Here is a 14,582-nt window from a genome sequence, read left to right on the forward strand (position 1 = left end):
CGGGCTGTCAGTCAGCGGCGCGCCCCGCCCCGTCGCGGTCAGGTAGCCCGGAAGATGGCGGCGGCGGCGGCCGGTGGGGCTCTGTGAGAGGAGCGGCGGCGGGGCCGATGCCGCGGAGCCGGGAGGCGGCGTGTGCCGCGGGGGCTCCCCGGAGTCGCTGAGAACCCCGAGCCCCTCGTTCAGCGCCGGGCCTCGGTCCGGGAGCGGACGGCATGCGGCAGCGCCGGGGGCTCGGCGGGAGCGCCGAGCGGCGGGGGGGCGGTGGCCCGCGGCCCCTCGGCCCGCGACACCTGCTCGGGCTCGTCCTTCTGCTGTGGCCGCTCGCGGGGAGCGGCGCGGCGGCTCCGCTGCCGCCGGCAGGTGCAGGTGAGCGAGGAGAAGCGGGGCTGGGGGCGCGGCTCCGCGGCGGGGCCCGGGAGCGGCGGCGCTGCGGGTTTGAGAGCCCCGTCCCTCCCCCGTGCTGCCGGCAGGGCTCCGCCGAAGCGTCGGGAAGGGCACGGCGGGCGGATGGGGCTCCCCGGCTGTAGGTCACGGCTCCGCCGGCGGCAGTGAGCGATATCCCGCTGTGGTTCGCTCGGACCCCTGGCACTGAGCTGCGCGCTTCTTCTGTCTGTGTGTTTATCGCAGACCTTCTTCCTTTATGGTGCTGCTGCTTTCACCTGTATTGAGCTCGGCGGGATTTTCTTTTTTCTGGTTTTGCCTGTGAATCACCGGGGCTCCCGTTCCTGGGTGGAGGCTCTTCAGGGCAGACGGCACTTCCCTGTTTTCCGGTCAGATTAGTCGGATTCCCCCCCGGCCCCCCCGGGCCGGCCTCTCTAAATAGTCATGTAGTTCACATTTATTTCTTTCCTATGTTAGGTAACGCTGACTTCCTTCTATTTCCCTGCTTATTTTCCTGTTTGTCTTAAAAGCGCAAACTAAACAATATGTCCTCGCGGTTGAATCAGAGGTTTATTAGGACTCACAGGTACTAGCTGTGTCTTTGATTCATTTTTATTGTTGACATTTCCTTGGGATTTGCAAACACAGCATTGTCTTGAGACTGAATGTTGTTAGGGTTGGGTTGGTTGGAAAGTGGGCTGAGATTCCCTTCTAGCCATGAGGAGTTGTACAGCTTAAATAGGCAAGATGTTGAGGGAGGAGCAGGAACAGTGAGGAGGGAAAGATATGAAGCACAAAGATTAGGTAATTTGGCTGCTCTTCCACTTGAAAGTCTCAAAACTGGGAGTGGTACCCATACTTTTTTTTTTTTTTTTGGACCTGTGTCTCTTTCCCAGTTTTTCCTTCCCAGAAGATTTATGAATTGTTCATAAGTCACTCCCCACATCAGCCTGCTTTGAGATCTTTCATACTTCATGTAAAAGTGAACTTCTGAAAAAGAGAAAACTGTCAGTCAAATCTTTATTTCTTTGATGCTAAATGATAATTTTTTTAATTTATAAAATATGTGAGGTTTATGCAAACAATATTAATTTATCATTGAGCTGTAAGGTAAGACAGCAGAATCAGTTCTGTATGAAGGATTTTATCATGCCTTTCCTGGGTCTTACTTTCCTTGAAATGCAGTTAGTTTTTCTATTTAAAGGGAAATGTCAAATTTTTTTAAATTCAGTTTTCTCTTTCCTATAAGGATTATGCATGTACCTTACAAATATGGGGAACAAAGCATAACTTCCATGGCACTGGTAAAAAGCTTTATTCTCAGAATGAAGAGCTCATTGGACAAATTGCAGGACACAGTATTAAAGTCTTGTTGTTTGGTTTGTTTTTTTTTTATTCTGTAATTTAAAAGACTAAATTGGCTGTGCCAACTGCAGTACTGCTAAGAGAAATATTTATGATGCTGTGATATTGGGCTGATACAACATGAATGAGACACTGTAATTTTATATGTAGGTTTTGGTTATATTTAGGCCACAGTATGTATACATGGGATGTTATCTCAAGTTTAGCCAACTGTCCAGATGCTGTCATGGGAAACCCAGTGAGCTCCAGGGAATGAGGCTGCTGCTTTCTCCTGTGTCTTTGCCCATGGAAGATACAGTGTATTTGGATTACTTTGTCGATGGATATTTAGGTGCCTTTTCCAGTTTCACTGGCATCACATTTGCTGGGAGGACTTCCTCCTGCCTGAAATAATATGTGCCTGGTGGGTTTGGGTGCAACAGGTTCTTAGGCTGCAACATGTCCTGTGTCATCACCTGTATGAGCAGCAGGAGCTGGGGGAAGGCTACAAGGCCTTTTTTTTTTTTTTCCTTCCTGTGAATATCTTCCCTGTGGATGACAATGAGACAGTTTCAGCTTGAACCTTCTCTGCCATTCTAGGCAGGTTTTAAACCTGTCAGAAGACAAACTGTGACGTTATTTTGCAGGGTCAAGAGTCATGGGTTGTGTTTAAAAACAATTCAGCCAAATTGTGAATGTCACTCGTGTCCCATGACAGATTGCTTTGGTTTCCTCTTTTTGGGGCTGGCAGGTGATGGTGGGCTCCATTCTGGACCTTGGCAGTTTTTGCAGTTGACTGTGACACTTGGTCTGATCCATGTGGATTGAAAGCTTGAGAGGAATTTAATGGGCTTTTCATGGAGTGATTACTAACTGGTTTCAAAATTTAGAATCCCACAGTTCTTCACCTAGCAAGAATGGTTGATTCTTTGACATTGGGAAACATTTTTGTGTGTTGTTTGTAACAGGAAAGATGGGATCCACAGAAAAAGGAGGAAAGTGCCTGTAGTTATGGTAAGGAATTTTATGGAATATTTCATGAAGTATACCTATAATAAATTCTCCTTTGGGGAGGAAACTAGAATGCTGGAAATGGTGATGGGCAAGTTCTAGCAAGACTAGATTGGATTCCTGGTGCAAAACTGCTCCAGTTTGTGGGAATGCTGTGGAAGTTTGCCAGACTGGGTGGCTGGGGAGCTGTCAGGTTCCAGGGCCCCATGGAGAGGAATGATGCTGCTCTTCTCAAGCGTGGCTTCGTAGTGCTTGCAGATGAAGGCATGCATTGACAAGGTGTTCTATATTTGTCTTGCCTTTTTAATGTTATATTTCTAAACTAATTTAATATGTTTTTTATCCAACAATAAGGAGAGGAGGTAATCAAGCTTGAACTGTTTCCTTGGTAAGGTTCATAGCAATTATTGTAGGAAATATGAAAAACATATTTGTGTTGAAGCTGTTGAAGATGCTACTGCCTAAAAATACTTGAACCAACTTAGGTTTAATTTATTCTGTGAGTGGAAAAAAAGGATACTGATATGTATTGTGATAGTTCTGAGTTTAAGGTTTGACTTTATACTGGAGGTTAGAGCTGGGACAGTTGTGCTGGAAAGGAGTTTCAAGGCTGAAGCGTTGAAATTGTCTTTCACCTGCAGAGTATTGGTGATTTTCCCCAAGTGCATCAGCCTAATGTGACTTGCAGTACCAGCTGTGTGGCTGAAGGAAGGACATTTGGGCACTGCTTTCCTGCAGCAGTGTTTAGCAGCCAAACAGTGCATCACAAACTGCCATGGCTGCTTTACTGTGCTAAAGCTTTACATGTATATTCAGGCTCTCAGTTCTGACTTGGATTTCCATACTTGACCTCAATTCTACTGAGCATCTGAATCAAGTGTGTGTGTAATGTCAGACAAAGTGTTTTCATCATCTCTGTGCTGTATGAAGTCTTGCAAATACAAAGAAGACAGACTCAAAAATACTTTTATTATCCTGTAAAACTTGACTAGGTGGTAGCATTTTTAGCAGGTGTATTCAGTTTCACACTTCTGATGACTGCACAGTCTGATCAGTTGAAGTGAAGAGCTGGACTTGGTGCCTACATGATTGCTTTTTGAGACCCTTGCAACTGAATGGCCCAATTGGGTATTAGTGGCAGAGAGTCTCTGCTGATGGACTTGGTCACGTAGGATCCAGGAGGAGATGATTAGAATTTGGTATATGGTATCCAGAGATGTTCATCTGGAGTATTTAAATATTCATGAAGCTGTACAAATCTCAAGTATCTAAATATTCAGTTGGCTGGCCTCAGATGGCAAGTTAAAACTTTGAGATGAAGTAAATTTTTGTTTTTGTTTTTGTATTAGGATGAGCTCTGTAGTACATATATACTCCTGGGAAAATTGTTGCTTTTGGGTTGCTTTGGCTTGATGTTTTACTTGGAGTTCTGTCAGACTGGGGCCAAATTACAGTTGTGGCCTGTGGTTTGGTACAATGTAAAATGTCTGTGACTTGCACATGATAAGAAAAGCCATTTTCTTATGCAAGTTAGCAACTTGGATCACTGAAAGTTAAGAAAAATCTTGTTTTTACAGTAGGAGTTTTAATTGTGGTATGTGCCTTTCATGGGAATGGTCTATCCTTCCTCTACCTTCAAGCTGAACTTGTTTACTTGTCCCTGTATTTCTTTTTATAGCTTCTGTCCCAGGCACTTAATAATTGTAGAACTAGAAAAAATGGAACTAGGAGTTCATCTTTTATCTTTCATTTGTATCTGTGAGTTTGAGGTGAGAAACCAACTCTGACTGTGGCCTGCAGGGATGTTCCACACAGGGCTTTGTTCACAGGCTTGGTTTGCTTTCTCTGCCTGTGGCTGTAAAGTGTCTGGACTTTGCTCCAACTAAAGGAGTCCTCACAGGACAAGGTCACTTTCTGAAGCAATTTCTCATGTCTTGAATGCTTGGGTGTATTTAATAATTCCCCAGGTATCATTGCAGCATATTAAGATAGCAGTGATCAGAGAGTGTTTGAAGGTTTGTTGTCACAGCATCAGGCACTGGGCATTGGTTTGAAAGGGCCAATTGCTGAGTGCTGGTTGTGCCCCTGCATTAAAAAAAGAAACAAATTTGTGAGATCCAACATTCTGGATGGGTAAATATGATTGGGAGTAATTTTCTGGATGCTTGCTGGTTTCATCCACTATTCACACACAGTTTATCTGCGTGGGATAAAGGGACCTTGGGCAGTGTAATGCCAGAGCTGCAAAAATCACAGCTCTGTTTCAGTACTAACACTGCAGTTCTGCAGCAGAAGGACAGCACATGGAGTACTGGAGTCTTCCTTAGCTTTTATTTTGGGTCTGCCTTTCTGTTTGGTCTGGACATTTAGTGTCTGGAGCTTGATACAATTCTGGATACAATTGCAAAGGCTTCAATGCTTTTGTTGCTCTGTATGAGCTCTTTGTTTTCATTGTACTGCTGTTATGAAAGGTCTTGAGCAACGTCTAGATAGAAGAAACATTTTGTCAACTTTTTAAAGCAGAAATGTACAAAATGTGTCAGGATAGTCCTTTCAGCCTGCATGTGTGCTTTAAGGGCTGTCTACAGCAAGGTGTTGTGCCATATTTAGCTTAGTCAAGGTAGTGGTGGGAAGTACATTGTCAGTAAATTGTCTTCTCAGTGATCTTCAGTATGAAATGCTGTACAAAGTAACACCTTGTCCAACACTGCTGCACTTACAAAAGTTTCTTTCCTGGTAAGAAAACAGCACTGTAGTGACTTAACAGTGACATGATTCTTTTGGGACTACCACTGGAGCGTGGTATGAAGGATGTGTAGAAAATAGTAACAGTAGATTTTTTTTTAGTGCTGACTTTTAGGCTTTCAGCCTGTATATCAGATCCAGTTCTCCAAAATCAATCACTTTCTTGATGGCCTGTTCTGCCCAGGGATCCTTTAGCTATGAATAGGGATGAGAAACAGATCTAATAAGCTCTTTTTACAAAATGCTGCTGCTTCCTTTCTCTCTGGCTTTTCTTAACTCAGCTGTACATTGGAGTTAGAAAGGCATCTACTATAAAATCAAGATTCCAGAGAATCCCATTGCATGAAAGTTGCATTTATGGATTTCTTTCCTGTGAACTGAAATTAGTCTCTTCAAAAGCATTGTATCTTAATGGCTTGTGTTGCTATGAAATGGTAGGAAGAAGAGATACTGTCTTTTGGTTTCCATGCTGCAGATAATGCTTTTCTGGATGATCATCTCCTGCTACTTTAAATTATTGTGGTCTTTCCTGTGTTGAAAAAAAACCCCAAACTACAACTCCTGTACCTAACTGTTGGAGAAATGAAAAAAAAAAAAGTACTTGAGCAGGAATTAATTGTCAAAACCAACATCTAGCAGTACAGAATAAAGTATGCTCAGTAGAATTTTGTGTGTATGTACATTCTGACACACATACATACATGCAATTAAGAGTCAGTGATGCATTTGCAAGATGATAATGCTTCCCAGCTTTTCCAGAAACACTGCCATGAAGGCATAAGGCACATAATTATTTAACACGGATATTTTTTGCCTTGTCTTAAGATGCCTTTGTGCAAACATGAGATTCTAGCACTGAAACTTCAAACAGATCTCACTCTGTAAACACTTGAAGTACCAGCCTATATTTAGTCCTTATTAAAATTGAGCAGTATGCTGTTATGTGAGTAATTCTCTGACATTACTGGGAAGACTTTTAGGATAATAGAATAAGGTCAGTAATGTAAAACTAATCCCAGCTCAGAGTTTTGCTGGTTACTAACTGTTCAGCCAATATGCAGGCCAGGACAAGTGCTCAGGAGCGGGAGGATCAGAGCAGTGCTGTTCTGAGATGCTGTGCTCTGGGAGAGTCCAGCATTGCCCTGGATATTCTTGCCTTAGGATATGGAACATGTGCCACCCTAACATGCAGAGTGGATTTAAACACATGTAGAAGAAATTCATTTGAAGCACATTGTGAAAGTATTTAGGGGGAACATGAGATAAAGTTTGAAAAAATATTGGCTTATACTGCAGGATAGACTCCCTTTTTTTTTTTAAGGACAAATGGGAGGACAGAAATAATTTGCCAAGAATTGTTGACGTAGTATTACACATCCGGTTGTGATATGAAATAGCAAAGATTTCTTCTGGAAAATATTGTAACTTATTGCATAGGACAGTGATATTTCAGGGTCGTGTGTCCAGAAAACACACATTTAACTGTGCAGCTGCCTTTTGACACTGTAGAAATACATCCACAACTCAAGATGGGTTGAGGAGTGTCACAGGTGTTTTTATTGTTTCATGGGGTAAACTCTGTAAGAAATGGCCATGTTTATGTCTGTTACCCTTCTTTCTGATGGTTAATTGTTGTAAAGAAGAGAAGAAGTTGGCTTTTCAGGAGAATTGTCTCTGCATGTGCCTTGGCCTTTGATCCCACCCATCTGCCCCATGAGGGACCTAATGGAGTTCTAGGGTAAGACAGGGATTGTAATGGACAAGTCAAGTAGAGGAATGAATGTCTCAATTTCTGTCTAGAGGAATATGGGAACAGACTTGTATTTGATTTTTGATTATTTTTTTCCCACACTAATACTAAGTCTTGTCATTTTACTTGTATCTTTCCAAGTGCCAGACTTTGATTTAGGCCATGTGGCACAATTGAGGTTTAGCCAGGAAATTGTTTTATTGACAAGCTGTTAGTTATGGCTTCTCATTTTCAGAAAGAGTAAGTACAATTGTGCACAAGTAACTTGGATAGCTGTACCTATAAGTCCCCAAGAGTTTTTTTCTTGAGACTATATTTAGAAAGTAAAATTTTTCATAGAAGGAAAAATAAAATCAGGTGATAAAGTGCTTTTGCAAAACGGTACATAATAGTGAAGGTTACTTTTATTAGTAATGCATTAGACATTTGCATTATCCAGTGTAAGGGTAGCAATAATGTTATGAGAAGACAGACTTTTGAAACAACTCTTCAGTTAATACCATTTTCAACAGTTTGTTCTACGTTATTGTTTTAAGATAGTAAACATTTGTGCTTTAGTTGAGTGTCTTAAAAATTTGAAGGCTGAAAATTTCAGGTGTAGACTGAGAAACATTAAAAGTTCCTTTAGCAGTGTTGTGTGTCTGTTCTTAGGGATTTGCTCAGTGAAGGAACAGTTCCAGTCTCTGCTTGAAATACCTTGGGCATTTGGAACCATTTTAGATTTCAGTAAGGTGTGGCCATTGTGTTGAGGACAGCAAGTCATTGGAAGTCAAAGATCTTGGGAATATTTCTTCCTGTAGTGCTGGTACTGTACTGGTAATGGCCTTTAAAGCAAAAGGCTGATTGGAATTTGGAGTGTCTCTCTCACACTAAAATTCTTTTAATTTTATTTTCAAAAGAATGTCTGAAATGCAAATAACACTCCTTCAAAACTTCTGTTTGTGTGTTGTAGCTCAGTTGAAGGTTGGTGATTTGAATGTCCTTCTAATGTTGTGTTTTAAAGCCCACTGTGATATAGCATTGCACAACTAAATAATGGTACTGCACCCATTTCTTCTGAAACTTAATCTTGGAAATTACGATTTTTTTGGCTCAGTTGTTAAATGGAGCATAGCAGGAAAAAATTGAGATTACAGGAATGTGGTAACGAATGGAATGTGCTTGAGTTTGGTTGGGGCTTATTTGTTGTGAAATGGAGGAGTTGCAGTGTCTGTTGTGCTTTACCTTGTCATACAAATCAGGCATTACACAATAGATGTGTCTAAAATAATTTTGAATAGAGGTTTGCTTAGTATTCTGCCTGTTACCTGCAGGCCATCTGAATTTATGGGCCTGGTTCTGTCTGTATGGTTTTGTGCTTATTAGTAGCAAACCTCTGAAGACTTCAGGGAGTAAATAAATGCAGGGGAAACTCTTTATGAGGGAAAGATAATGATCTGAATCTGACTTGTGGAGAACTGGGTAGGAGTCGATAGCACTTTCCCACTTAATTGCAGACATAAAAGAAAATGACAGTATTATTTAGGAAAGTTGGGATAGCTTTTAAAATCACATTTGTCAAAACCACTATAAATTAGGGTGATATTACACTTTTAAATGTGGTTGCTTTAATATTCGTTAAAAGCGGAGTAAGTAAACTGACAAAGTTTATGAAAGATACCTTGGGTTTAGCTAGGGAACAAAATGAGATTTGGTCATTCATTAGTATTTTAAAGATTGCACTGTTCTGACTTGGTGTCATAAAGTAGCATCTTAGTTCATGATCATATAATTTGAGTGTGTCCAAGAGACAGTTTAAGTGACTGCTGTCATGCTAGATTTGTGCTGGAAATAGTTATAGCTATTAGTGCCAGTTATATAGCTGCTCTTGAAAGGAAATGGGCTCTTGCTTATGCAGTGGGACTGTTGTTGCATAGCAACTACTGTGCTGAAAGCTTAAAATCAGATGCTCCCTTGAAGTTCACTGTGCCCTAATAATGCTTAATTTATCTGTGCCTTACGCTGCCTTTATCGCAGTAGTGAACGTCTTTTATGAGTGTACTCGGTCATGTCTGGAATATACATTTACTTTTCTTTTTCCTTGTGCTTAGAACTGTGTGGAATCATGACTTTTTTAGCCCAGTTTTATGAAGGTGGAGACTTTAATAAAGTGATTACTCACATTGAACCAAAATCAACAGTTCAGGCATCCTGGCCTTTCATAATCTGTAGACGAAAGGCAGGCCCAGCATCCCTCATGTGTGGGCAGCTACACCTGGTGCTGTGTTGTCCTGAGTGAAGCCTGTTGCTTGACAAGTAAACATAGATGGAATATTTGGCTAGTTGGCATGCTCGTTACTTGTAATTAATGATACCAAAGGATACTACAGGTGGATGACATGAGGGTATTTGAGTATTGGGGGCAGACTGGGAAATGGGATAGAGAAGGGGAACAGTTGTAGTGAAACAAGAACTTGTGTTTGCTTATGCGTTGCATTTGGTGGTTGGAGAACTGTCTTATGAAGAAAGGAGATATAAAAGAAAGTCAGGAAGGTATAGGAAATCCTGGCCTATAGAAGTTGCTTTGAAATATGCTTTGTATGAAAAGAACATTTTCCAGCCCTTGAAACATTGTAATAAATACTGATGGGTGTGTTCTCAGGTCTGTACTTGATCCTGAGAATGCCAACGCAGTTCATCATCACTGGGTCCTCAGTGAGCCTGGTTGTGTACTTGCCTGTGTACAGCCTTTGACTTCACATGTGCTGTGCTCCAGTTTAGGCTTTAGTGAAGAACTTGCTCAGAAAATGGCATCTTCAGAAGTGCTGAGGAATCTGCTTTGGTAGCTGCTAATTAAATATCTACCTCAGCCAGGGCTTTAACTTGTTTATGATACCGTGTACTTCTAAAAAGTGGGTAAATGTCATAGATGTATTTAATCCTGTGTAGCTTTGAAAGAATACCTGGTTTTCTCTGTTGATAATTTAGGACCATCTAGGTGCCATTTTGGGATGGAACATGTCCTAGCACAGAGCTTTGTAAAGCATTGTGTTGTGTTAACCTTGCAGTAACACAGAGTGACGCAGCTGTGCTTCATCTCCTGCTTATTTTAATACAGGACTGATATAATCCAGGCCTCTTCCTCTGGCTTAAGTAGTTTGGATATACCAAAGCAGACTAGTCTAGACTATTTGTATTAGCTGCAGGAAGCCTTTTATTGTTGGCATGTTAAAGAGTATTTTTTAATCTGTTTGGCTGTTCCTTTCCTAAAGAACAGATTCTGGCTTCTGGGTAGATATTAAGATGCCTTAGGTTGTTACTGCATAGGGTTACAGTAAATATGGCAGGGTTTTAAATTGATATGCTAAGTAAATCTATTAACTTCTCCAGAATGTATGATATTAATAATCTTCTGCAATAATTATGTTTATTGGAGTTTATCCAGGTTTCTTTTGAAATTATTTAAATTTAAAATCTTTTTTAGCAGGTTTTTTAATTTAGGAAATTTCTTGTTTGATGAATTTATTAAATGGTCCTCTGCATTAATTAGAATGGATTTCTTGCTGGTTGCTTTTTTCAGTCAGGACCATAAAATAAATGTCATTGTTTCATACTTCCACAATTTACAAACAAAAGGGTGTATTAAGCATCTTCTAGTTTCAAGTCATTTTACTAAGCTCCAGTGAATTAATCATTGGATGGAAATAGTTGAAAAATGCAAATGAGGTTATACTGCAGCAGATTTTCAGCACTTTGTCACAAAGACCAGTTCCAATACTTAATCAGTAACTTCTGTCACTGAATATGTATTCATGCAAGCTATTAAAATAGCTTTACTTACAATAGATTTTAGCCCAATTACAGGTTGCCGTAATATAATTCTTAACTTTACATTAATTTTTTAAAAAACCCTGCAAATTAAGAATATTACTTATTAATTAATATGTTAGAAACTTCAAAGTTTATCCAAACAGAGATGGGTTCTGTAATTCTTAGTAAGTGCTTCTTACTTGTGTGAGTCATCTGGAATGCTGTTCTGTAACTGTTGCAGAAACTTGCCCAAAATAATTGGCATTTTTATTGTATTAAAGCTTCTGTTCATAAATTTCTGTGTGAAAATTGCCTTGTGCTTTTAATTTGTAATGCCTGGTAATGTAGTTTTTGTTGTTTTTTTTTTTTAGTAAAGCTACCTTTTGTTATTTGGTTTCACTTAGGAGTTTAAAGGAATTCCTTAGATTTTATCTACAGCTGTATTACTGGTGTTTGTTACCATAATTTAGCTGATTAATGACTTCACAGAATGTTTATATTTGCAGTATAGGTAATTCTTAGTTTCCTAAGTAAGGCTACTGAACATCTGGAGGAAGTAAACACATCAGCTGTTACTTTCCTCTTTTTTCTTGTTGATTTTTAGAAATGGAAAAACATCCATTGTGTTACATAGAGGTCTTGATTTCAATGAATATAAATTGTTCTATTGAGAGCTCTCTTCAGAGATACTTCGTTCTGTTCAGAATTATGACTAAAAGCTGGTGAGTGGCCTCACCTCGTTGTTGATCTGTGTTAGAACAATGCTCAGTATCTGCAGTGAAGTATTCCCAGTCCCTAATGAGGTTAAAATGCCAAAGCTATTGTGGAAACTAGAAACAGAATCACTTGTTTGAAAACCTTCCATTTTTGCTAGCTTTTATTTGTTGTATTGATAATATTCCTAATTGTGCAGAAAATGTGACCTTCTGGAATTGCGCTGACACACTTTGAAGCAGGATTTTCATTATGTCAATTTGGTCTGTACATGTAATCAAAATAAATATTCTGTAAGTGTTCAGTGGAACATGATGAAAAGCTTTTTCTGCAAATCTCTGTTTTTGCAGGTTTTTTTTTGAAGGTTTAAGAGATAGGTGGACAAGTTTCTGTGTCCCTTGACAAGCAATCAACTTCTACTTTTCTTATTTTTGAGGCTTCATTTATACCCTGTCCTGTTGCCAGACGTTCCCATTGATGCTCAAATGCTGTTGTAAAATCCAGTCAGTCCAGGTCACCTGACATTGTTAAACTCTGTCAGTGATGTAATAGCTAAATACATTTTAATCAGATGTGGTCCAACTACTTCTCTGATCTCTGTGGCAGTACCTGTTTGAAAAGAAACAGCAACAACAAAAACAACTCCTCCAGATGTGTGCTCTGGTCTCCTAGGGAACCACATGTCTTTGTTCTCTACAGAGGATGAAAACAGGGATGAAAATGGGTTTAATAACCCTGGCAATAACTTCAGATTTTTCTAAAATGCCATTTGAGGCTTTTGATCCTGTGAGTAATTACCTGGCATAATATCAGGAAATGTGTTGTGGAATGTTTATATATAAAATTTTGGAATATTATTTGAAGTGTTTTACAAACAGGTAGAACTCTAAAGTTCTTGAAGGCAAATCACCTAGTGAATCACAAGGAAGAGAAATGGTGTAGAGCTGATTTCATCCATTGCACTTGTGACAGCAGCTTGTGTGTTTGGCAGACTGTCACAAATGCATTTATTGAGAGAGAGTACTGTCCTGTAGTGATATATTTTACATTTGTGTGCAGTTTAAATGAGGATTTCTTCTAGCTGCCTGTTCCTGTAGGTCAGGTGTTCTAGCTCTTGGGAAGTATCTTCCAAAAGACCAGATTTCTACTCTGTGTTTGGATATTTGTTTAAATTATTGACTTAAAGAGAATCCCAAGGCTTGGTGCTATCACTGTTCATCATTAACTTCAGAAAATCACATTGGCTGAGGCCTCTTAGCTGGAGCCAAGTAGGTGCAGAATGGTGCAGGCAGGTGGTGAAGCACAAATCTATTTTGCCACTTTGTCCTTTGTTCAATTTCTTCTTAGCTTTGATCACATCCATGGGATGAAGTGTTCAGAGTCCCATTTTTAAATAAATACATGTGGATAATATGTTTTGAAGGAACTTCTTAGGGTGCTAAACATATTTATATAGTACTGCATACATGTTTATTTCTAGGAGAAGGAGCTACAGCAGAAGTTCCCTCATCTTTTGTGATTCTGTCTCTGTGCACTCTGGTAGTCCTGGTCATTCTGCTGGCAAACTGTGTCTCCTGCTGTAAAGACCCTGAGATAGATTTCAAGGTAAGACCTGAAGTTATCAGTGTGGGTACAAGCGATATTCTCAGCTGCATCCTGGTGTCCAGAATACTTGATTAGTTGTGCTGATACTCTGCAGTGTCACTGTACATCCTCTCTTCTGAAACAGCCAGTGACCGTATTCCTACAGGCTGTGAGTCCTGATGCAGCTGTTTATTTTAACTAATTGCTCCCTGCTGCAGTAAGGGTGTTTAATGCTTTTCCAAAATAATAACTAGCTATCAGAATCAGTAGTAAAAGTTGCACCTTTGAGACAATTCTGCTGTCAAGAAATTTTTTGTTGTTTTTCTGTGTTTTGTTTTGTAGTCTGCAGGTGGGGTCTGTCAAATAAGAATACTGAAGATGCATATCCACTGTAGCAAAACTCTTGAGAAATTGTCATCAGAGAATTGTTCCTTTTGGAATACCTTAATCAGTGTTCCTAAAATTGAGTTTTGCTCTCATTTCTAAATGGAGAATATTTGGCCTCAGCAGTTCATGGTAATTCATTCAAAGCCAGGGCTAGCATTTAAAGCAAAAACAAAACAAAGCAAAAAAAACCAACACCATCAACAAAACCCAAACCAACAAACCCACAAAAACCCAACAAAACAAAAACCCCTTGGTTATTAAAAGCAATGCTTTAATCTCTTTAAGACAGCAATTAATAGAAAGCCGGGAGTAGAACACTAAATATCTGTCACTATTCTTGGAAAAAAGCTAAGCTTCCTTAGCAGTGCTCATTCAAACTGAAAGAAATGTATTAGTACTTATTTAAAGGCAAGGATCAGCTTGTTTACTAAGACTTCTTCTGTTTAGGAATTTGAAGATAACTTTGATGATGAAATAGATTTTACACCTCCAGCAGAAGATACTCCATCTGTTCAGTCTCCAGCAGAAGTGTTTACTCTTTCAGTTCCCAATATTGCTTTACCAACTCCCTCCCAGTTTCCATCTCGTACAGGTAAAGTACTGGTTTTCATTGCAAAAACAAAAGTAGGCATTTTCAGAGTCTAAAATGGAGTGTGGCTCTTTGTTTGACTTTACTGTAATAAACAACTTGATACAAATTTCCATAAACTGAGCCAACATACTTTGTAGGATAAAGGTAAAAGGGGAAATATTACTTCTGTGGGAGGGTAAAAGAGCTTAAGAGAACAAAATGGCCTTAAACCCCCATCTCTAGATTGCTGTCGTTATATCTCTATATACCTAAAGGTTTTGAAGTACCCTGGGACTTTTGTGACTT

General features: G+C 39.9%; 1 protein-coding gene across 1 annotated transcript in view; it reads left to right on the forward strand.

Annotated features, from left to right (window-relative positions):
- Positions 1 to 212: 212 nt before the first annotated feature.
- The window catches only part of LMTK2 (lemur tyrosine kinase 2), a 40,270-nt gene continuing 25,900 nt past the window's right edge, over positions 213 to 14,582 (forward strand). Inside the window, exons 1-3 of the mRNA XM_021539747.2 lie at positions 213 to 366; positions 13,215 to 13,339; positions 14,153 to 14,297. Coding sequence (XP_021395422.2) covers positions 213 to 366; positions 13,215 to 13,339; positions 14,153 to 14,297 — 424 coding nt within the window. The remainder of the gene's footprint in view (positions 367 to 13,214; positions 13,340 to 14,152; positions 14,298 to 14,582) is intronic.

Source organism: Lonchura striata, chromosome 16 (assembly GCF_046129695.1).
Source record: "Lonchura striata isolate bLonStr1 chromosome 16, bLonStr1.mat, whole genome shotgun sequence".
Classification (NCBI taxonomy): domain Eukaryota; kingdom Metazoa; phylum Chordata; class Aves; order Passeriformes; family Estrildidae; genus Lonchura; species Lonchura striata.